This window comes from Canis lupus, chromosome 28 (genome assembly GCF_011100685.1).
Source record: "Canis lupus familiaris isolate Mischka breed German Shepherd chromosome 28, alternate assembly UU_Cfam_GSD_1.0, whole genome shotgun sequence".
Lineage (NCBI taxonomy): Eukaryota > Metazoa > Chordata > Mammalia > Carnivora > Canidae > Canis > Canis lupus.
Genome location: NC_049249.1, coordinates 37074517 through 37099269, shown reverse-complemented (window position 1 = coordinate 37099269; position 24753 = coordinate 37074517). Strand labels below are relative to the sequence as shown.

At 47.8% G+C, this 24753-nt stretch overlaps 1 protein-coding gene across 1 annotated transcript; it reads left to right on the top strand.

Annotated features, from left to right (window-relative positions):
* Positions 1–3487: 3487 nt before the first annotated feature.
* Positions 3488–18586, top strand: CLRN3 (clarin 3). Its single transcript, XM_038579110.1, has 3 exons — positions 3488–3914; positions 11268–11447; positions 16102–18586. Exons 1-3 carry the CDS (start codon positions 3686–3688, stop codon positions 16380–16382), a joined length of 690 nt encoding a protein of 229 aa, XP_038435038.1. The 5' UTR covers positions 3488–3685; the 3' UTR covers positions 16383–18586.
* The last annotated feature ends 6167 nt before the right edge of the window (positions 18587–24753 follow it).

Genomic DNA, 24753 nt, shown 5'->3' with positions numbered 1-24753 from the left:
AGATGAGCCAAGTTAAGAAAATGGGCAAAAGGGGAAACTGGGCGACTCAGTGTTGAGCATCTGCCTTCGGCTCAGGTTGTGATCCCAAGGTCTTAGGATTGAGTCCCGCATCAGACTCCCTGCAGACTCCCTGCTTCTCCCTCTGTCTACATCTCTGCCTCTCTCTCTCTGTCTCCTGTGAATAAATAAATAAATAATCTTTTTTAAAAATGAGCAAAATATTTACATGGATACTTCACCAGAGGAAGTATACAAGTGGCAAATTAGCACATAAAAAGATGCCCTATTATTAATATTAGCAAAATGCAAATCAAAACCATAGTAAGACACTACAAAGCACTCAGTATAATGTAAAATTATAAGGGACTGATAACAACAAGTGTTGGAGAAGATATAGAGCAACTGGAACCCCCAAGCGCATTGCTTGTGGGAATGCACTTAGCACATTCTGTTGGCTTCTTCTGAAGTTAAATGTATTTACCACATGTCCTGGCAATTTCTGTCCTATTTATCTGAGAGAAAGGAAAGAAAATATCCACACAAAGACTTGTATGCAAATTTTCATAATAGCATATTCATAATAATTGATGACTTGAATCTACCAAGTGTCCACCAATGGCTGAATGGATTAGCAAAATAAGGTGCATTTAGATGAACCTCAAAGCAAGCCAGATACAAAAGACTACATACTGGAACATATCAGTTCTATGAAACTCTAGAAAAGGCAAAAATGTAGGGATCCAGAAAAGTAGACCATATAATTGTTGCATACGTAAAATATATAGATAATGCAATGTATGTACAGGTGATTCAATATTACCCACAACAATGACGAAAATAAAAAACATAATAGCCAGTCTTCTCTAGCTCTATAGAGGAGAAAGCTTTCTCATACATTGCTGGTGGGATCAGGAGTTGGAGACACATCTGAAGGCCAATTTGCATTTGGTATTAAAAAAATCCAAAAATGTCTATATGAACCAGCAGTTCTCCAGGAATTTATCTTGAGGCTATAATTAACAGTCTGTAATCAGGCAAGATTATATAGGAAAGAAAATAACAACACTCCGAATGTCCAAAATAGAACACCATTAAATGAATGATAGCAAATCCATGAAATGGAATAGCATCAAATGACATGAAATGTTACAAACCTTTATAAAAGTGGCTTATAAGTTGACTTGCACAGAAAATATCAATAAAATCAAGGCGTAAATATTGTAAGACTATATTCTTTTATCAAAATTACAGAAAAGTAAAAATAGAAACAATACCATCATATAATTATTTTACAAATTTATTCCTCAATAAGGAAGAAACAAAGATTGCAATATCAAGACATTACATGTCTGTTTACAAAAGACTCTATGTAAAATCTGTGGGAGTTGGCCAAAGTCCTATGTTGAGACAAAATTCAGTTTTAAATACTTTCATTATTAATTCAACAACAAAATAATTAAGGAAATAAAACATTTATTTCAGAAAATCTAGAAAGAGAAAAACAAGTGTAAGGACAGAAATTCAATACTGACAAAAATGACTTTTAATGTTAAAATAGTAAACCCAGAAGAATGGAACATACGTAGAAAGGAGCAGAGAAAATGGAAATCGCTAGTTCGGGAGACACCCAGAGTCCTCATTGTCACCCTCCCCTGGGGGACTGCGAGATAACCACGTACCCTTACCGAGTACGTCACTTTTCCATTTTTAAGCAAGCTTGAGCTGGTTTGAATATGTAGACAGCCTTATGGCTTGGGAGTTGAGATACCAAATCCAGGAAGCACAATGTGTAAGACTGAAATATTTGACTAACTACATAGACTTTTTTAACTTTAGGCAGCAAAGCATCCACAAAGATGTACACAAAAGTCCTGCCAATATGTGAAATACAAACCACAAAATTAATATGTAGACTCACATATCCATATATATACACGTATACTTATCATGTGGAGTTGACACAGGTTAATACCCTTACTGTACAATCATATATAAAAGAACATCCCTATATAATAAATGAACCAACACTGTCAACAGACAAATGTCAACACACATTTGTGTAAACAAAAAAACCAACGAACAATCAAAATGCAAATAGGAGTTAACCTTACTGCTCCTTTTTTAAAAAAAATCATACCAACGACCTATTTCTCTTCTCTTAGCTTGTGAAAGGTGAAAAGGATTAGTAATAGTGTGTGGTGATGGGGTTGTGGGAAAATGAGCTCTCTGCCCAAAGTGCTGTTGGCAGGTGTTTAAACTGGCTGAAACCTTCCGTGGGTCTACATGTACTTGTTGACTTAACAGTTTTATGTGTGAGAATTCATCACAAAAACACCTGGAAAGGCTAACAAAATTAAACATAGAAGAGGCATCATCACACCGTGGATATGGCAGCGAAAAACTGGAAACAACTAAAATGTCCCACCAAAAAGATATGTGTGAGTAAATTATGATTACTTGGCACAATGGCAAACTTGATCGATTGGTGAAGAGTCCCATGACAAATTGTTGAGATCTGTAATAGCGCATTTCAGAGTTGAACATAAAGTAGAACTTGATTTTAACGTGAATGTAGACATAGACATAAAGACGTGGGGATGAAAGTCTCTGCCCACGTATGAACAGAATTACTTCTCCTAGGGTGAAGTTTTAATTATATTTGCTTTCTTTATTTTTGTTAGTTCTATTTGATATCTTTTTTGTGTGAGCATATCTAAAGTGCATATCACGAGACAAAATCATTTCACTCTGGAAAATGGGCTCAAAGGAAAAAACTACTGAAATTCCGTCCCATCCCTTAAAAATGTCGTCAAAATAAATATACCTTATCGGAAAAAATCAATTTTCTCAAGAATATACAATGCTGCAAAGATAAAGCATGCCCATTCAATTGCGTAAAGGTGAGTGGTCAGATTGGTACAAATCTTTCTCATGTTGCTACACTTTCACCTTCAGTGCCTTGACTCATTTCCAGAAATCTAAGCCAGGAAATACCTAGAGTTATGACAAGGGTTATGTAGAAGGAGTACTAAAGACAAATAAAGATGGACCCTCTCAAGTTAGGATTTGAATAATGTACGACTATGATCTAGTTTGGGAGCGGAAATTTGAATGGTGCATCTCTCTAAGAAGGTCTAAAAGTAAGGAGGCTGTCGACTTTGCTCTTTACATCCCCCAGCATCGTCAGCAAAGGCTTAATCTTCTTCGTGTTCCTTTTTGAACTGTTGTTAGGGTCCCGTCCTTAACGGGTAAAGCAAGTGGATGTTGGCTGCTAGCGTCCGCGACCTTTGGGAAGGACAGGCCCTCGTGTTTTAGGGGTCCTGGCCCTGACGCGGTGGCCGACCTTGCTTCGACGGCCTGTGACAAAGAGTTATAAATTAACCGTGTGCTCAAGGAAGTCCTCAGGAAGACTGTGCCTGCTCCCTTGTTTCTGCTGGTTGGCTGTAACCATAGCAACCCCTAACTCCAGACCAAAGTTCAGCCACTGTAAATCTTTACGACTATATTCATAGTCCAATGTTCCTCGGGGCATTTTGTCCCTCGAAGAGCAAGCTTTTATATTTTACAAGAAGCATTCATTCGACTCCATTTCTAAATACTGGACATCAAATGATAAGGCCCAAACATATTATAAGCAGACCGTTGCTTTCTTTTGTGACCTTAGGACCTCTACTTTCCCGAGAAGATGCCTACGACAAAGAAAATACTGATGTTCCTATCAAGCTTTTTAACAAGCTTTGGGGCCTTCATCGTAGTCTGCTCTATGCTCGGGACCCAAGAATGGGTCAGCAGCAGAATCGCTATCAGTGACTCTTCTTCAAACGGTAGTCTCATTGTCACCTACGGACTCTTCCGTGGCAAGAGCCGTCAAGAATTCAGTCATGGACTCGAGGAATCAGACAAAGACTTTGGAGGTAAATGAGACATTAATTTTGAATGGGTACAGCGAGATTGCGTTAACTGGGGTAAGACTTATGTCATCCTCTATTGGGGCCAAATACCTGTTCAAAACTGATTTCCTTGTGAGCTCTGAGCTGGCTCATAGATATGAATATATATTTTAAATTTTGAAAATTCACCCACATTATTATTTTAGCTTCCTCACTCTGGGTGTGTCTATTAGCACCACCGTCTACATAGTTCTGGCAGAGGCTGTGTTGAAGCGGTACTATCGAGTTTACTGACAAATAAATAAGTCTATCTAGCCAGGATATGGTATCCAACATGAGAGGATAGTGGGAACAGTATTTTTCATTGTATTCACGGGGGATTTTTAGTTGGAACAATAGCCTCTGGCCAGAACTTCATTAGTGGCATCTTGGTGAGGAAAAAATGAAGTGGAAAATATGAGTGAGTCCAGCTCTCATTTCTAGATCTGCAGTTCGTTTCTTTAATCAACTTGAATTTGGATTTTAACCTCCAAAATATCTCACTGGTGTCGGACATGATATTAAATATCTATTAATTCTATTAATTGCATGGTTTATAGGAATTCCTAATTTTGTTTCCTGATTTCTTACATCATAATGCCCTCCTCTCTTAGGGAGTGGAACACAAAGATCCATTAAGAATGATAAACTGAATTTAGCTACTTATTTGACTTTCGAAGACTGAATATATGCCATGATGCTCTCAAAATTTAAAAGCAACATTTGTAAATTATTTAGCACCTCGAGTGGACTTTGCATTGAGGAGTGTTGCATGCAGGTAGACAGCATTATGGGTTATGACTCAGGCATTACATGCTGACTTATAAATGTGGGTCATTTTCTACCTCATATAGATGTAATATTTAGTTTGAGTTTGAGCCTTAAGCCCTGAGCAACATAGTTGTATCTCCAAGTTATGAAATTTGTCCTTTTGACATTAGCAAGAGCAAGGTCTCCTCCGGTGTTTTAGTGATGTTACACACCTCCTCCAGTACCGGCCTCAGCGTCTCAGAAAGACAAGGAATATTCCCTTTGCAGCAACCAGAAACTAAGACTTTCAAACACACAGTCACACATTCAGTATGTGAATAGCATTTTCAAAACCAGAATGTGTACTAGTTCCTAAATCTCCAGACACATTGAAAAAATTTTAAATATGAGATAACAGCCGGTGATTTTTTTGATTTTCATGCTGTCTGTTTGGAACCAGTCGGTTCCAAGCCGAGATCCATGGCTTCAGTGAGAGCCCTGATTACCTATGTCAGGAGAGCTCAGGGGAGGCGAGGGAGGTCCAGGCCTGGCTCTAAAGCCCGGGGTGAGGGCAGTGAGCACAACAGTGTGGAGTTAGCAGGGAGAGACGTGGTCTTGGACGACCCCAAGGGCACAGGGCCAAGTGGGCACTGCAGCGCCATATGGCAGCGTGAAGCAGGCACACTATTTGCATTTTTTTTTGCCTGGCTCTCTACTTTTATTCTTTGTTACTGCAGAGCCACGTTCAACTTTCTGAAGTCACCACTCTCCCAGGGTCCAGGTGCTGTAGAAAATAAGCCACCCCCTAATCAGTAAGAGCACATCAGAGGTGCTCTGGCCAATGTCTATTGGGGCCCCCCCAGAGCCTAGGGAGTCTTCACTGCTGATGGTTTTAGCAATCACTGAATTTGGAAGACTGGTAAGCAGTTCTGTAAGATAGGGGATAGTCACATAAGGAGGACGTATATCATGGTGTTCAGCTGCTGCAGACCCGGGCCTGTGTTCCCTGGAGAGCAGAATTGGAGGTACGGCTGCTGCCCTGCTAGTTTCTCAGGACTACACGGGGCTCAGCTCAAATCAGAAACCAATCCTTGGCAGTAAAATAAAATCCGTAAAAATGCCACTTCCCCTTCCCCAGCAGTGATACATTAACTTTTCCTTTTAAGATGTGAACACTATCAGCTTCCTGGCCAGGATGAGATCACAATGAACATCTATCTCCAAAGGGTAGTTTGTATCGCAAAGCTCGGCTACGTTTCCGCACACTGTGCCAATTCTGGCTGTAGACTTTGAGATGACAGCACAGTGTGAGGTGACAATGGCTGGTTTCAACAAGCCAAAAGAACCCGGCCACCAATAGGTCAATGGCTGGGGAAAATAATCGGTCAAACCTGCTAAGGAAACTCTCCCGAATGTGACTGGATTATTTAGCCAGCTCAGCCCGACCAGGAGATCCACTAGCTTCATCTAGTGGCCTCTCAATCTGTCCAATATCCAGATGTAAATTTACAGCCCCTGTGTCTACCAGTAGACACTTTGCTTTTGCTAGCTCCTAAAGTTCTGGATATTGAATTTCAATCCAAAAACACTTCCCTGAGCAGCTGGTCCGGGAAGGAGGGGCTGGGATGCTGAGGGGCATTGCGCACGCCTCCTGGGCCTGGTGGGCTCGCCATAGCTTCTGTCTAGAGAAAGGCCCCCTTCAGTTGAATCAGGCAGTGCAGGTGGCTATGAGAGTGACAGGGAGTTTCGCCCAGTCTGTTCCCCCCCCACCCCACCCGCCAGTCCCTTTTCTCCACCCACCCCGTTTGTTCTCAGGGGAATCAAAATTGCACTATTGGCCCAAGATAAAAATAATTAGAACAGTAAATCTGCTGCAAAAAAAAAAAAAAAAAATTCATTGCGAGGAGACAAAGGAGGCTGATTTCTTCCTTAGTACTCTTGCTTACCCACCCCCTCCCCCTATACACCTCTACTTTTTGGAGGAGGAGCCACTGGTTTGTCCCCAGAGACATGACCACGCTGGGTGATGGAGTTGAACAGGGCAGGAAATGCACTCCCCCTGCTTCTCCGTGAGAGAACCCAGATACAGTTCTCAGAGGCTGGGCATGCCAACGGGGACTTCTTGGAAGACCTGGAAGGCCCAGCTGGTCAGGGGTGTACTGCAGCCCATGGGTTGAGGAGCCCACCAAGTCAGCCTCCCTGATGACCCAAGCGCTTGAAGGGAGGGTGGAGGCAGGTCGCACCCACCCACAAAGCCACTGGCTCTCCCCCAGGCTCTGAGAACTTATGGAAAACCAGAGCTAGGAAGACCATAGAGCAAGAGGATCCTGAAGGGTTAAATCTCCACGCACAGAAAGCCCGATGTCCAGATGACCCATTTCTGTACGCAGCCCACCGCCCCCAGCACATTTCTGCGTCCCAGCTGTGGGAGCCGTGGCCTCTTTCCTGAGGTTGCCAGAATCCGGGCAATTAGTTCCAATTGTGAGGTGGTTTTCCTGATTCCAACGCTTGGCCCTGAAAAGGAAGAGGAAAGAACGGAATGTATTTGCTACTTTTGTAGGCAGAGAGCAGCTGTCAGATGCTAGTGGGGGGGGGGGGGGGGGGGCGCTGGGGCGGGTGGGGGTTATTCTGCTTCATTCTTGCTAACTTTCCCTGAATTTCCAGCTTTCATTGTCTGAGTTCTGAGCCAGGAGGGGGCTGAGAGATACAGCTGTCATACCTGTGTGGCAGGAAACTCAGAGGCTGAAATAGAATTTTAAAATACGGCAGTTTAAAATTAAGTTAAATTGTTACATTAATACAAAGAGAAGTATGAGTCAGTCGGCTCCAAATTGAAGCCCTTCTGAAAAATCATGTCTGTTAGATGTTACCAACAGTCAAAAACAAAGCCTAACCTCATTGTCACTTTCTGGTTTAATCTGAAAAAAGTGCAATGTTCGCCATTTGCAAAGGAACATCCATTTATAGCTTTTAATAAGCGCATGAGGCAGAAATATTCTCCAGGACACTCCAGGGATGACATTCTCCTCACACCAAAATGGCTATTTTCTAGTTAAGTATCCAAATTATTTCTTATTGGCTCCACACAGAGTTTATTCGGTCCCCAGCAAATTTCTGATGAGAGCTCCGAGCTTCCTCCTTGATGGGAGGGACAAACAGGGTGACTGGAATGGGAAGCAATTCTTCCTCATGGTCACACTTGGAAATTCTGCAGCATCCCACCCTCCACCTCTGAACAGGTGTGCCTACTTCCCATTTTTTATCTACTTCTACTCTGAGGTCATCATCCACTGGTTTCTTTCTTTTTTTTAATTTTTATTTATTTATGATAGTCACACACACAGAGAGAGAGAGAGAGAAAGAGAGAGAGAGAGAGGCAGAGACACAGGCAGAGGGAGAAGCAGGCTCCATGCCGGGAGCCCAATGTGGGATTCGATCTCGGATCTCCAGGATCGTGCCCTGGGCCAAAGGCAGGTGCCAAACCGCTGCGCCACCCAGGGATCCCTATCCACTGGTTTCAAAACAGATGCAGGAGGAGGCGCCGACCCCAGCATCTCCAGGGCGACCCAAAGAGCTAGAGTCTCAGCCTGTGCTCAGACCCTTCGGAAAGACCCAGGCCAAGGGCTTCCCTGGTGCAGGTGGCACCCAGGGGGCAGTGGCCCATTGGACCTCAGCCATCCCCACCCAGGCAATAGGTGGGGACAGGCAGGACCACATTTTTAGTTTAACCTATGCCATGAGGGTTCTTCCGTGAGATGCATAACACAGAGGCCTGTGCTGAGGACTTGGGCCAGCCTGGGGGTCATTCATGAGCGGAAATTGTGAAACAGTCCAGTCCCCACTGGGTACAAGAAGATTGGACATGTGTGAGTTGAACTTTGCTCCCAGGCCCGCCTCTCTCGCCGAGGAGCAGAATGTTCTCTAGCCAAGGGCGGTGAGGTCATCGGGGCCATGTCGCTGGGCTGATAGCTCCCTTTTTCTGGCCCCTGTGTTCTCGGGGTCCCCAGGGATGCGTGGTCGTGCTTGCACGGGGCAGCATGCAAGTCTCTACTCCTCTTTCCACCAGTTTGGTTTCTGTAGCCTCTCAATGTCCACTGTCCAGCAACAGGAAATCTGTCTCCCTCCTAGCATACTGCTGACTTAAAAAAAAAAAAAAAAAAAAAGAAAGAAAAGAAAGAAAAAAATCAGAATTAACAATTTAGATGCTTAGAAGTGAAGAGAAGAGAGAGGGGTGGTATCCGTTTGGGCAGAGAGAGCTGTGCCGCTCTGTCCAGCATGTTTTGAGGCTTAGAGTCAGAGTCAATATGTACAGAGCAGGGGGCAGGCTGGTGGGAGCTTTGGAATCACGCCTTCCAAAGAACATTCTGGAGATGTGGGCTGTTAATCACACGGGGGCTCACATCTCTCTTCAATGACCAGAGAGGAGCAAGTGGGTTCTGTGTTGCTCTGGAGGAAGCATTAGGACTCCAGGCAGAGGTCGTAGAGATGCCCATTTGGGCACGACACAATTAAGAGCTTTTATTTATTTATTTATTTATTTATTTATTTATTTATTTGTGGGTGTTTTTTTTTTTTTTTTAATGTAAATTTTAGCTAGTTAACATGCAGAGCAGTGTTGGTTTCTGGAGTAGAATTCAGTGATTCATCACTTGCAGCCACCACCAGTGAAGAGCTTTTAAGTAATGAAGGCGACAGGGCATGAAAAGGACCACCTTGCAAAGACAGGGCCCCCTGCTGCCAGGATGCAGGTCAGGAGCAGGCTTGGCTGCGCCTCCCCTGGTGCGCACCACGTCCCGGGGCCCCCCTCTGGTTCCCAGGGACCCTGTTCTTTGAAGCAATCCGGTTCACACAGAGAGAGAGAGAGAGAGAAGAGATGAGGAGCCCCTGGGCCTGAGAACAAGGGATGTCTTTCCTGGCTTTTCTGGTTTCTGTTCTTTTTTTTTTTTTTTAAAAGATTTTATTTATTTATTCATGAGAGACACAGAGAGAGACAGAGGCAGAGACACAGGCAGAGGGAGAAGCAGGCCCCATGCAGGGAGCCCGATGCGAGACTCGATCCCAGGTCTCCAGGATCACGCCCTGGGCCGACGGTGACGCTAAACCGCTGAGCCCCCCGGGCTGCCCGGTTTCTGTTCTTTAAAGCTGTGGCCAGGCTGTGAGCGGTTCCCGATCTCTCCCAGGGCCTGAGAAACAGGAATGGAAAGAAGAAGGTTTTGACTTTGTCTTACCAGACCTCCCCACCCTGTCAGGGTTCTCGTAACTCACAATTCCCGAAGACTTCGTGAACATATGACCATGAACCCCGAAATCCTCTCCCCAGGTTGCTTTTCCCGTGTGTCATTGTGGCTTTCCACAGAACATCTTGGTAAACACTTTATTTAACGTGGTGGCGATCACCGAAGACCCCAAGACACACCGGCAGCCTTTGGAGATGTTTTATAAATGCGCGGCTGGGGTTACGGGGAAGTGTGGGGACAGCGTGCCCCTGGTGTCTGGTCATTCTGTGTTGTAAACAAAGGCGCACGCAGAGGAAACAGCTGCTTAGGGACCTCGGCTGGTGGCGGAGCAGGAGGATGTGGCAAAAGCAGGAACCCATGGCCAACAGCACAGGGCATCTGTGTTTCGTTGGGCACAAGTGCATATCCATGCCTGGAAGCTCCTTTGCACTTAAGAAATATGCACATTTTATAAAATGCTGTTAGAACTGAGAGGACTTGAGCTTGGAAAGAATTCTGATGGTTTGCCCTGCGGTCACCTTCTGCGTTTGAGCCACACGGGCCCTGGGAGCCCCGGCTCCAAGGAAAGTGAAGTCGGGAAGTGCGGCCGACACCTCAGGTGTACACACGGCTGTCATCTCCTGTCTCTGGGCCATCTCTGGCTCCCCGCTACCCGGTCACCCCCATCAGCCCCTCCCCCCACCTTCTGTGTAATGGGCTCACCTCAGAAATCTCAGGTTTGACCAGATCCTCTCTGTCACAGGTTTTCCGGGTGGCCCCCCCATAGGTGTCCCCAAGTGGAAGCCCAGTAATGCTCAGAGCAAGGGACCCCCGCCCATGAGGAGCTGTGGCAATGCCCACTGGCAAGCATCTGAGGCCAGGATGCCCCGAGGAACGTTGTCCAGCCCTGCGGCAGCTTATCAAGGAGGGCGCCCTCTTTTCTGGGGGAAATTACAATTGGGATAGCGAGCCGCTTATCCCAAGCCCCGAGGCCACACACATTCAAGCAGGGAAGGCGGATCCTGGGGTCCCGCCCCTTCCTGTCCCCACCCACCTGACACATGTCTCCCGCCATCCCTAACCCCGAGCACCTGGCGGGTGCCTCCTGCCATCCCTAACCCCGAGCACCTGGCAGGTGCCTCCCGTCATCCCTAACCCAAGCACCTGGCAGGTGCCTCCTGCCATCCCTAACCCAAGCACCTGGCGGGTGCCTCCCGCCATCCCTAACCCAAGCACCTGGCGGGTGTCTCCCGCCATCCCTAACCCCGAGTGCAGAGGCCTGCCTGGGCGTGGGGGGGCGGGGGGGTAGCCTCTGGTCTAGGGGCCTTGGTGTTTGCTTTCTGTGCTCTGTGCTTACCAAACGCTGCTTTAGTTTTAGAGAAATTGAACACCTCTTCCCAAAGAACTCTGCATTTGGTGACGATCCTGTTCCTGGTCCTCAGCCTGTGCGCTTCGCTGCTCAGTTCGGGGCTCACGTTCTACAACAGCATCAGCAACCCCTACCAGACGTTCCTGGGACCAGTGGGGGTGTACACCTGGAGCGGGCTTGGTGGTGAGTGTCCCCGGGAACGCCTGGCGCTCCGCGGAGAGCTGGCCTCCGCGTCTCGTCTCTCCGCTGCTCGGGCACACGACGAACACACACAGGGTGTGTGCGAGAGCCGGGGAGATTAAGCAGACCTAGTCTGTGCCAAGTTGTGTGCAGGGGCCTGGGGGTTATTCGTATAAGCCTACAGCATTTATTAAGCCCCTCGGAAATGACATTGTTTTAAACGCACGGGTGGGCTGGGACGCCTGGGGGGCTCAGCAGTTGAGTGTCTGCCTTCAGCCCAGGGCATGATCCTGGGGTCCCGGGATCGAGTCCCACATCGGGCGGGGTCCCCGCACGGAGCCTCACCTCCAAATAAGTCACTGTGGGCTAAAATCCACACATGACACAGCTGTATGGCTGCCCCACAGAGAACCACAAAGGTCACCCAGAGAATCTGAGGCCAACACCCTTCTTGTGGGTGACCTGTGAGCCCTGGTGATTCTGTACGGTGTGGCCAGGTCGCTTTATCTGTTTATGGTAAAGGTCAGGGTGGGGCTGAATGCCGCCGGGGAGCCGATCTGAGCGTCAGTCACAGTACGCGACCGCGGCTCTCCCTGGGTCTCCGCGAGGCTCAGCGGCCACCGTGGTCCAGTGGGGTCCCTCTGGCTCGCCAGGTGCCAGATTTCCTCTGCTCTCCCCACCCCCCATGAATACCTGCTCTTGAGAGCGGATCTGAAGAAGCCTGTCGTACCTGCGGGATGCCTCTGGGGGTGGCTTCACGTTCCAGGGAGCACATTTCAACAGAGGCCAGGAACTTTCAAGCACAGGCAAGAGGGTCTGGATATTAAGGTGACAGGAAACCTGGAGGAGGACAGTGGGCAGCTTCCTCTTGTCTTTCCGTGAGGGGCCACCCTTGCCCAAGCCCGGGGCAGGTGGTGGGAAGAGATCCCCGGGGCTTTGTGCCGTGGCCGTCCGCAGGGCTGTGGCTCCCAGGGGAGGGGCGCCCTGACCCCTGACCCGAGCACTGTGGCCTTCTTCAAAGTAACAGTTGAGGAGCTGCATGAGCTCACCTCAGATGGCACAGAACAAGGGAAATCCATGCAATTCACTGCTCAAAAGGGGATTTTTAAAAAGAGTTTATTTATTCATGAGAAACACAGAGAGAGAGGCAGAGGCACAGGCAGAGGGAGAAGCAGGCTCCCTGCAGGGAGCCCGATGTGGGACTCCATCCCAGGACCCCGGGATCATGCCCTGAGCCAAAGGCAGATGCTCAACCTCTGAGCCACCCAGGTGCCCCTAAAGGGGATGCTTTTAAGGGTGCAATTCGTAATCGTTAAGCCAGGCCAGCGGTGGGAACTGGGACTGCAGGTAGGGCCACACGGCAGGCTCGCTCCTCGGCTCTGAGGATTTGGGGCCGGGCTGCTTTAGCATGTGTGGATGACACATGACTTGCCCTTTCCTTTCTTCCTGTGGTCTTATTACCTGGTGGTAAAAACAACCAACCCCCCCCCTCCCAGCAATTGAATGGGCACCGGCTGTGGGCCAGCCACACTGTGTGCCCAGCTCTGGTCTCATAAAGGCACCAGCAGCCGAGCCGAGGACTTGGTTACAAACTCAGATACCCTCTCCCCAAGGCCAAGCTTCCTTTCCCCCCACTATTCCTAGGATGACCGTCACCCCAGTCGAACCAAAGGCAGGACCCACCAGCACTCTTTACCAAGGCAAAAAAAAAAGGATTATTTTAATTTTTGCTCATATAATGAAGCAGCTAAAGAAAACGGTGGCCTCAGGCACAGCTGGATTCAGGCTCTTGGCCTCCACCCTCGGAACTCTGATTCCCCTCAGTGCTTGTCTCCTGATTTTGCCAGTGCTCTCTCTGGCGTTAGGCAGGAGGCTGGTACCCTCGGAGGCAGGATGGCTGCCAGCAGCCCCAGGAGAAAGGACTTCTTTCCCCCCAAATCTCTAGCTAGAATTGTCCTTCCCGTCCCTGAAACAATCTCCGTGGCCTCCAGTGGGGTTGAACTCCCTGGCTGACCACCTGGTCCTGGGACACCCGACCCCTCAGAGCTGGGGCTGGGGAATCAGGTGCCTGTACCAAAGCAGGATTGGGCGTGGGGCGTCAGGGACAAGCCGGGACCACGTCGCCGCTTGACACCCTGCAGGGCTCAAGGCCCATTGCTTCATAAACCCTGTTTCTGCAAGGCTGGAGTTTCCAGCTCTTTGTCCCCACGGCTGAGTATAAGCTGACTTTGCAAGCGGCAGAGGCCGATGCGTGTTTGTGGAGGAAAACATGAAAAACGCAGGGCGGACGGCCTTCCCCTCAATCCCCACCTACCTGTAACAACAAAGTATCGTCTGCCAGGGAGAGCAGAGAGCTGTGCGGAATTCCTTTCCCGGCTTGGGGCAAGTTCTAACACACAGAAGAGGCTGTTGGGGGGCAGAGAAATGTAGGGAGACGTCGATGTGTAAGAAGGAGGTCTGCAGTCTAGCAGGGGTTGCAGGGAGATGTGTGTGGCGTCGGGCTTCACGTCTGGCCTCCTCTGAACGCCCCCCCGTGCCCCATAGCCTCTTGATCCCAGGGCCCTGTGAAGCCAGATTTTCCCTGAGTGTGCCTCTGAGGACTCCCGATTTTCCTCACACGTGCATCGAGTGTGCAGCACGTAGTGAAAACCCTGATGATGTGAGGCTCGGCCTGCACACAGCTTTTATGCACAAAGATGCCATTGACACCCTTGCTTCGGGTCATCTTGGCAGGAGCCTTGGTCACCTTGGTCAGGCTGGCTCCAGGGGCTCTGGAGCCAGAGGGAAGTGCCGCAAATCCCCATTCAGGCTGACTTGGAACAAGCTCCCCGTGGCTGCAGGGAAGAGGAAGTGGGCTCCCTAGCAAGGTTCTGAAAGAACAGGAGCAGACTGTGCTTTGAGGGAAACAACAGCATCACAGCCTCCCAGGCAGCTCCCGTGCCCTCCAGCCCCAGCTGCCCTTTGCCCCACAGCGGTCTGGGGTGGCCCGACCCTGACCACAGGGGATATCACTGTAGATGGAGAAAATGTTGGAGCCTGAGACGACTTTGCAGATTGTCCCAACACATGTGATCCTCAGCCCAGGAACCCAGAGAGCAGAAAGTGATGGGGCAGGTCGCATGGCCTGATGCGGGCAGGCCAGGCCTGGAGACAGCCTCCTGAGCCTTCGGGAGCTCCCCCCTCCTGCCACGGGGCCCCCTGTATCCCTCTCTAAATCCCCTGCTCCAGAGCCCAGGAGAAGCAGTCAGGGAGAGGCATCTCCTTCGTGCAGGGGTTCAGGTCAGCACTTGTCTGCGGCGGCCCCTCCCAACTGATATCAAAGCCGAGCACGTCCCACTGCAGAGAAAAGTGCAACCCTGTGTTCACCTACTCCTTTGTGACTAAGCTTTTATAAGAAATTTCACAAGAGCGTAATGAAGGATAATTAAGGAGTGTGAGACGTGTAGAGCATCAGAGGAGGGGGCTCTCGTATGCACACATTATTGTGAAGCAGAACCATCATGCTGAGGATGAAAGTCCGTCATCAAGGTCAAAGCTCTCTCCTCACACCAAAGCCCTGGAGTCAGGGCGTTTGGAGGATTGGGAAAAGTCCCTGGGCATGGGCTACAGCCTGGACACGTTGACCCCGGAATGTCTGTTGAGTGCTGGGCAAATGTTCACAGACATGTACAGCCCTCCCCTCCATCACTCTTAGAACATTCCATCAGCTCAGAGAGAACCCGATGCCTGCTGGCCATCATCGCCTCCCCAACTCCCAGCCCAGCCCTGTTCCAACCAACCCCAAGTCTACCCTTTGCCTTGGTTAGCCTGATCCCCTTTGGAAGGTGAGGCATGAGGCCCAGAGAAGCACACGTGTGGGACCGTGTGGCTGGAGCCCTGGAACTCGGCTCACTCTGACTCCAGAACTCTGTTCACCTGGGCCAACGTGACTGTCCAAAGTCAATACCCAGACACACTCTCCAGGGGAGGATGTTGTGAAGAATTTAAAAAAAAAAAAAAAAAAAAAAAAGGGATGAGAACACAATGATCAAATTCTCTTCCCACACGAGTTTAGTGAGGAGACCCTTCCTGGCTACACGCCACCCTCCACTGTGAGCAGGATGCAAGTCCGGGCTCTGAGGCAATGTCTGCAGCTCTGCAGGGAGGTGGCCTCCTTGGTGGGCAGTGCTCAGGATGCTCAGAGCAGCTCCCATCAGCCAGGACCTGTCTCGTGGCCCCCGCGGCTCTGAGCTCACTGCCCCCTGTGTGTCTTCATGTAGCCTGGTCTCTTCTGTTTGCAATGCTCTGACCTTTCAGTACTTGTCATCCATCCATCCACTCCTCTCTAGAAAGCTTCTTGTTGGCTCTCCTGTCTGCTCATTCCAGGGTTCATTCCACGCAGCTGTGTGGGCACGGGCTGAGGGAGGGGCTCCGCAAAAGGTCTTGAACCTTATGTTTGCCTTTGGCTGGACACTGCCCCCCATCTTTAGTGGTCGGTGCCTAGAATCTAGCTCAGGTGTTACGGTTCCTTTAAGCTCCGGTACCTAGAAGACTGTAAATCCCCATGTAGACAGTCCATAGTTGTCCACAGAGCACAGGGTCCATCAAGAAAGAAAGTGACAGCAAAAAAAAAAAAAAAAAGTATCATATCATTTATGAGACTGAATCTTCTTTCCAGCGTTCTTGATTTTCGTGGCCATGATCCTGTTCGTGGGGAACACACAATCCAACCATCTCTCCAAAGAGCTGGCCCAGACGCTGTACCCTGTATATCCAGCAGCCACCTACGGAGGAGCGACCCACAGCTATGGTTATTCGTTTTGGCTCACGCTGCTCGTCATTCTTCTAAATGTTGTCACCGTGGTCATCATTTTTTTCTTCCAGAAGGCCCGATACCAGCGAAAACAGGAGGAGAGAAAGCCCATGGAATCTGCTCCAAGAGATGGAATTCTATTCTGAAGCCAGTGTTCTGTAATTTTGTCAGTAGGTCTATTGCACCGTCCATCAGCTCCCCAGCAGCGACCGGCTCGCTTGTCTGGACAATCAGCATGCAACCCTGGTTGACTGTCACTTTGTGATAGTCTTGTATCTCAGGACATTCCATAAATGATGTCACCTTGGAAAGGGTTCTTCCCACTAGGGTGGGGAAGATGAAGGGGAAAGCGCTCCAGTCCATGCACGATTCAAAGCCGTAAAATGATTATGAGACTATGGACCCTCCCGAGCTGGTCTCACTCTCTAAGACAATAAAGGTTTGTGGTATGGATCTTTCCCTTAAGTAGTTTAAAGCACTTTAGCACCTACGATCTCCTCCTCCTCAGGAGGGACCAGGTATTTTTATGCCACTGTTTGAGTGAAGACTTCCAGGGACAGAGGGAATCAGAACTCATCATTCCAGGACCGGGTATTGGAGGCAAAAGATGGGTGAGACTTGGGAGTAAATGCCCTGGTCCTCTGGACCCTCGGTTGTCAACATAATTCAAGCCTGGTAGTGGGTAGAAGTGCTGATATATGACCTTCAAATGCATTTTTTTGAGGTGCCAAGGTGCAGTTTTTGTATGGAAGAGAGTAAGAAGTGAGAAGATTTAAGAAAGATAAAAATTACAGTCCTAAAGCCTTCACACAAGGGAGTCTATATGTATCTCTGGTTTAAAAGGATTGTGGTTAATTAGTCAAAAAGGGAAATATAACATTGCCACAAGTTCTAGTAACCAGCCCTTTGCTGTTGACACAGTATAGTTGGCCGGATGGGAGTGTATCAGCCATCAGTGGCTTCCTGCCCAGCCAAAGGCTAAGCTGTGGCTTCGAGCTCTGAGCTTGCAGGCATTCCCCAAGTCAAGGCTAGGCAGATGCAGAACACAGAGGTTGGGTTGGCCTCTAAGAACATGTGAGTAAAATGCGTTCGCAGACTCCAAAGAACACAATGGCCAATCAGGAAATTTTTGAAAAACTCCAGAATGGATTAGACCTACTTTCCCAGTAGGATATTCTTCTAGAAAATCCCTCTGAGGATCTTTTGGACCTGAATGTCCCACAAATCAGTCAGGTTTTGCATTGACAGGATCCTGAAATCATGACCCGTCGAGTCTTGATTGAACCAAAGCCAAACAGAGCAGAAATCTATTAGTGTAATTTTTGAAGCAGCAGCTCTTTGGACAGAAAGATATATCCTTTATGAAGCTGTTAGAGATTCATGACCTTCTTATCTACTATATTCCAACAATCTTCCTTAGAAATAATATTTTTCATTCAAAAAAACGCCCATTGACTACCTATGATGATGCAATTAGCACTGTGCTAACCCAGGTACCTGCCGCGGCAGAGCTTACTGTGGAGAAGTCAGGACAAACATTCCAAACGCAGTTGTTAAATTCCACATAAAACAGGTACTTAGTCACCAGACTGTGCTGATTCTCTGAAAGGTCGGTCCTCTATAACCGCCCACCCCCAAGTCCAGGTTACGCTAATAAATTAACTTGCTGTGCAACATTGGACGTATTAAAAATATGATTCTCAACAGTGAAAAGGTTCTAAGCTCTTTGAAACTGAAAACATTCATGTTCTTTGAAAGTTGGATTTTATGTCGGGCTTGGATAATGTGGACAAGCAATAGAAGAGGAAACAGGTATGGGTAACAAATCATGCAAATCATCGCTGAATAGGTAGGCGCTCACACTCCATGTTAATGCAAAGGACACTACGAAATATAAAGACCATGTTTCCTCATTTTCCTCATCTCAGAGTGTGAACTATCTCAAGCCTTATATCACAGATGACCTTTAAAGAACCATTCAAAACAGGAATCTGGTATGTGGAAGTACAGCTCACAGTTCTGGGGATGAAGAGCTTGACTCTTACTGTGTCTGAAGGTAGAAACTCTGTGTGTTCCTTAGAAATCTTAAGGAAGAATGAAGTCTGCAGACTTCTCCTAGACGTAGCCGTGATCGGCTGTTCTAAAATTACTTCATGAATGTGCATTATGTTTGTTGTCATGGAACCACATGAAGCACGATTTTGAAGGTCTGAACTATTCTGTGGAATTAGAAGGTTCCAGCGGTCATGATATGACACCCCCCCCCCCACAATTAGCCCATGTGGTCTTATGACGATGAGCTGGATGACAAGATTCATGCACACTTGAAAAATAAATAAATCACATAGAATATTGTCCTCTTCAATATCATAATAACACAGGGTCTATGATGATAATTTTAGGGAAATTAATTCTTTACTCAAAGTGAGGGGATCCCTGGGTGGCTCAGTGGTTTAGTGCTGCCTTTGGCCCAGGGTGTGATCCTGGAGACCCGGGATCCCACATCAGGCTCCATGCATGGTGCCTGCTTCTCCCTCTGCCTGTGCCTCTGCCTCTGTGTCTCTCATGAATAAATAAATAGAATCTTTAACAAATAAATAAATAAAGTCAAAGTGATTAGTACCCCCACCCCCCTACCCCCCACCCTCTCCAGCAGTGAGTTGATGTTTGCAAAGCACTTTGGGAGACAGGGACACCCACCCCCACCCAAGGTAAGGTTTGCTCTCACTATTAGAGTTTTATTTGCTCATCTCAACAAACCCTGGGGATGAAGCAGGGCGGGAAGGATTGTGTCCATGGATATGAGACTGTTCGGGGTCCATGCAGCGCTCCAGCAGCCAGCCCTCCATGGCCATACAGTAGTGGTATTCCTGCAAGTGACACGTGGCCATACGGGTGGACAAATCAGCTGCTTGCTGCCTTCAGGGCCTGCTCGGTGCTCTTGGAAGCCCTGGGAGCCTGCAGATTCTGCAAAGGGCAGGCGGCCACCAAGCAGAGCTCCAGAACAGGTTCTCCTGCCTGCACATCGCCCCCCCAGTGACCTTCTTCCTCCTTCACTGAAACCTGCCACCGAGCACAGACTTGAAGGCAGGTTCTTAGTCACCTGATCTGATGTCCTTCTGCAGCCTGACTAAGGACGTGGGCCCAGCGTGTGTGGGAGTGGATGGCTCAGAGGCAGGAGGCTTTCTGATTCTGAAATTGCAGCACAGAGAGACTGGGCCTTGGTCCCTGAGCCACACTGTGCTCTCCTGACCCCGGCACCCAGAACCTCCCTCCCCCTCACTGGGTGGGGGGATGCTGTGGGCAGATAAATCCTTCAGCCAGAAGTGTGGAAGGCAGATCCGTCCACACAGCCCTGTTCCCCATCCTCACCCCCGAAAACCTCATCACCCAGGGCGTGGAGACACAGCTGGAGGCTCCACGTGTAAACTGCTCTGGGATCTCAGAGCCGGCCCACTCATGGCCCCTTCTGAGCTTCTATCTGTTTTTTCACGACCAAAAACTAAAACGTAAATAATAGAAATGACAGTCAGCACAGGGTAGAGAGGGCCGTTCTGGAGTCAGGCTGCCTGCCTGTGTGGAGAAGTTACTTAACCTCTGAGAGCCTCCCTCTACTCATCTGTGAGATGGGACGACAAAAGCAGGATTCGCTCTCAGGGCTGCGAGATGGACCCCGCCGAGGTGTGTGGAGGCTCCTGGTCCCCGATAACGGGCACCATCCTCCCTCACAGACCCTTCAGTATAAAAACTGTAATCCGGATTAAAGGTGAGCTCGTGCTCCCACCCTTAGCTACTTCAGGCCACACCATTCTTGTGCTTGGTAAGTGACCCTACAACCTAGACTAGGGAAGTTGGTAAACTTGACTGAGCGTCTGAAGGTGGCAGGTGGCAAGGCAGAGGTCAAAGCAACACTCGGACGGGTATGCTTTCCGGCCTCTATCTGACTCAGTTCCCAAAACACTGCTTTTCGTCAGGCTGGTGGCACAGACCTGCGGTGGGGCTCCGGGACAGAAGTGGGAAGGGAAGGCGGTCCCCACGGAAGGCGCGGCCTACTGGGTGTCCCCGTTACATTTCACCGCATGTGTGAATCTCAGGGTGGCTCCCGTTCACTCAGAACCAAAAGGAGCAGCTTGTTCCAACAAAGCAGCCAGTTGGTTTTGAAGAAAACCTTCAGCTGGCCTGGGTGCTAACCTGAGCTGGAGAGGGTGGGGTCTGGGTGACACGACACACCCAGAGAAGGCAACACATCCTGTGACCAAAGGACTTTGTGCTGCTGAAAATAGAAGGAAGGCCCGATTACTCATGATGACCAGGGTCACTGGCTTTCGAACGTCGTGCTCAAGGAGGAACTGAGGTAGGTGGGAAGCCTGACACATGACGTGCGCTGAGTGGGAGGCCCCGAAGCATGCCCAGGTTCTGTTCCCGTTCTGGAACGTTCTTTCTGCTGTGTGTTTTCACCCCACCCAGGGACGGAAAATTGATCACGCTGTCAGAATTTCAGACAACATCCCAGCTACTACGACCATCCTTTTGTGTTTGTGATGGGCTTCAGATCATGAGAGTTTTCTTTTCAAAACGTTTACTTGTTAAGGCAGAAAGACAAGTCAGAGAGAAGTTGCGTTGTGTCCTAGGACTATTAGTCTTAGACACACAGCTCGGAAAGCGAGCGCTCCGCCGGCCGCCCACCTCCCTCCTTAGCAAGAGGCTTAGACTTTTCCTTTTTAGCCATGACCCTTTGGGAGAGGCTCTGCTTGCCCGGTGATGTGGAAGTAAGCTACTTCAACAAAATGTTCAATGGATAAATCACTCTTCCGGAAGAGGAAGTCTCCACTCTTCTAGTTCCTCGCAGCCGAGGTGAGGCTCACAGATGGCTGGGCTGTGGTCCTCATGGCTCTGAGAGGAGCAGCAGCACAGCACCCGGCACTGTCTCTCGTGTGCCCTCCTCTAGATGCTCTGCAGGAGGGCTCGTTGGCTCCTTAAGCCCAAGCATGGGTTGGTTTACAATTAATCCCATTTTTTTAAAGATTTTATTTATTCATGAGAGACAGAGAGAGAGAGGCAGAGACACAGGCAGAGGGAGAAACAGGCCCCATGCAGGGAGCCCGACTTGGGACTCGATCCTGGGTCTACCAGGACCATGCCCTGGGCCAAAGGCAGCACTAAACCACTGAGCCACCCAGGCTGCCCCAATTAATCCCATTTTTAAGGCAAAAGGCTGAGGTGGTATGTCTGCCACGCCAGATAAGGGAGAGGCTGAGCAGAGATTCCATCTTAGCCTCTCAGCCCAGGTCTCCTGAGAGGTACACGGCTGAGACCAATAACCCCACAGTGTCACCCTGCACACATATGAAAGGGTCGTAAAAAATCTCAAGTGCACATACAAGCGTTAGACCTTGGCCCCCGCTGGGCATCCCCTAGGCATGTGGCATTTGACATTAACTGGACTTGCTGGATTCTTAAAGTGTTTAATTGGGTAATCATTCACCTTTTTTTTTTTTTTTTGGTGTTTTTTTGGACTTGTTTTTTTAAGATTTTATTTATTTATTTGACACAGAGAGAGAGAGAGAGCACAAGTAAGGGGAGCAGGAGAGAGAGAAGCAGGACCCTGGGATCATGACCCGAGCCAAAGGCTGACACTTAACCAACTGAACCACCTAGGCGCCCCTCATTGATTAAAAATTTAACCATTTTGATGAAAAATTTAACCATTTTCACCAGACACTACACGCTGTGTGTAATCTTTATGTCTGTAAGGTAGGACTAACCTCTTGTGGCTGGCCCCATCACAACTGTGAGCAGGGAGTGAGTATCCTACTAAAGGCGGCCATATAGTACAGAAAACACATGCTTCAGTGTTAACAGACTTAGTTTTAGTGAGGACGCAGTGTGCGGATATTTATTGAGTGCTTAGTCTACTTAAGACATGAAGTAGAAAAGAAAAGAAAAAAAAGACACGAAGTGGGAGGTCAGGACCCAGCAGTGCATGATAGGTATGGGGCTTCCTGTGCAGTGGGACAGACAGACAAGCCCATGACAAGTTGGCTTTCAAAGGAGAACCTCTGGGTGCTGTGGGAGCACCCCAATGGACAACCGGAAGGCTTCCCTGAGAAAGACCTGGCCTTCTCCTCTCCAAACTCTGTGACCTTGAGCAAGGACTACAACAGGCTCTGGAGGGGATCTAATCTGACCCTCCGGTCTCAGGGTTAGGAGTAAAGGAAGCTGAAACATACTGAGCGAAGGCACAGCTTTCTTGTCTCTGCTTCCTCATTTGAAAAATAAAAATTAATGGGCAGAAGAAGATTTAGGAGCCTCTAAATTCTTTCTTTTTTTCGTTTTAATTTCATGGAGTTGATTTTTTTTTAAAGAAACATTTATATAAACACCAAATGTGGTCAGATCAAGTTTTCAAGTATGGAGGACACATGTAATACGTGTTTTCCAGAGAATGTTCCTATAACATTTTATTTTGGCGAATGCAAAGGGATATAATGGGCCTACTCTGTGGGGAGCTTACTTTGCTGCACAGTGTTGTTGAAACTTGATCTTCAGCTTTTGCCTAACAAAAGCAATAAATGAATGATGTCAATTGATAGGAGGTGAAAAGCTCATTTCATGCTCCAGAATAGGGGATCTTTGAGCAGAAAAAAACAAAAGTCTACTTTCCAGACTCTTTATTCCCTTTACACTTATGTTTAGATGCCAAAAATCCAGGGGTACTGTGCTGTCGAGGCAACTCCGGGATCATCCCTCTGGGAGCTCCATGGTATTTTACTGAGCATTCGGACCCACGGACATCTCACATCCTGCTCTATCTGCAGCCTCAGCAAGACTTTCAGAGCTACTCTCTGACCCGAGTCAATGAATGCCACACCAACTAAGAAATTGCCAACTTCAGTGTCAGCCATGTAAATTGTCTAGCTTAATGTCTCCATGAAAATGTGTCCATTATGGACTTGTCCAATCAAAAACGTGTAAAGAGTTTTGGTAGCACGGGAGGTGATGCATCACCTTTTGAGAGGGTTGCAGAGGTTGGTGACACTGAAGACCCCAAAGAACTTTTGTTTACTTGGGCTGATTCCGCCAATACTTGCCACGTTAGAAATTAAACTTATTACAAGTATTCACAGTAATATTTATTTATTTATTTAAAAATCATAGCATAACATAACATTTTAATGAAGACCATGAAAAATTTTAGAACGAAAAGTATGAATCTCATCAGTACCTGGCATGATAGAAGACAGCTGGATCCTCATGTCTGCTCCGTCTTCCATCTGTCATGATAAGTTATTTTAAATCCGGCTGCACATAGAGATATAGTCAGAAGAGGGAGGAGTATTTTGATGGACTTTTTAGAAAACCATAGATATGGTTTTCTCCTTTGATGCTACACCAAAACTCAACAGAGGGCCATTGCTTAAAGGTCGGTTGTGATGTGAAATCTGAAGCTATATGAGCGAATTTTTCCTTCTCTGTGACATCAAAACCTTATTTTGGTCTCCCTTGCTGTGAACGGACGGACCTCTCACCCATGCATGACTTTGTAACATCAAATATTGGACACGTAAAAGACGCCGGTTCACTGAATTGTGTGGCTCTTCCAAAAGCTGATAAATTCACTCTAAACATTGAAAGCTCACTTTTGTAAATACTGCCACCAATCTCATCAGAAAAATATGTAAGTATCGGGGAGCTAGTGAGCCCAAGTTGGCAGCTAGCAGCAAGTTTTCCAAAATTCCCATCTTCACTGGAAAGCTCAAATTTTATCATTGGCAACAAATGCTGTCAGTTGTTTTCCTTGAAGTGACAGACTCACTTTATTCATTTTGGAGAAAATGTTGCCAAATACTCAATGCTGAATAACCGTGGTTGGTTAGTCATTCTTCCAAATAAAAATTCCATGAAAAAGGCAGCAGAGCTCACAATTCAATGAATCACACAAATGCTTTTCCTGGAGACTATCCTGTACTTGAGTAATGCAGCAAACAAGCTGTATGCATATCTTTGTTTTGATCAAAAGTGTTCCTAACTAAAAGTGGTCTTTTTTTTTTTTTTAATCCGCTGCAAGTGTGTGGTGGCAAAGAATGCAATGTCTAGTGCAATTTGATGTGTACAACTTGATTTGTGTTAAGGTGTAAGCAATTTTACCACCGTTGCCTTTCCTCCATTCATTCAAGTATCAACCTAGTAAAAAAGACAATGTCTTAGTATTATAATGAAAATAGTTCTGACCTCATAGACCTTCCGTGGGAGTCTCAAGAACCCCAGGAGTCTGGGATCATTCTTTTGAGAATGGCCTCTATAGATATTTTCCATCATAAGTCTGTCATGTGAGAATAACTGAGCTGAATGAAGCTTATTAAGTCAATGTCACAAACCTGATTTTTGATCTTTCCAATGATTAGGTTTCAGTGTAGGATTGATATCCAGGAGTTGAAAGGTTCTGGATCTTTAAGAAAACCTTCTAATTAGTTTGTTACTATTCACCTCCCAGTGGGTGAGTGTCTTCGGGCCCTT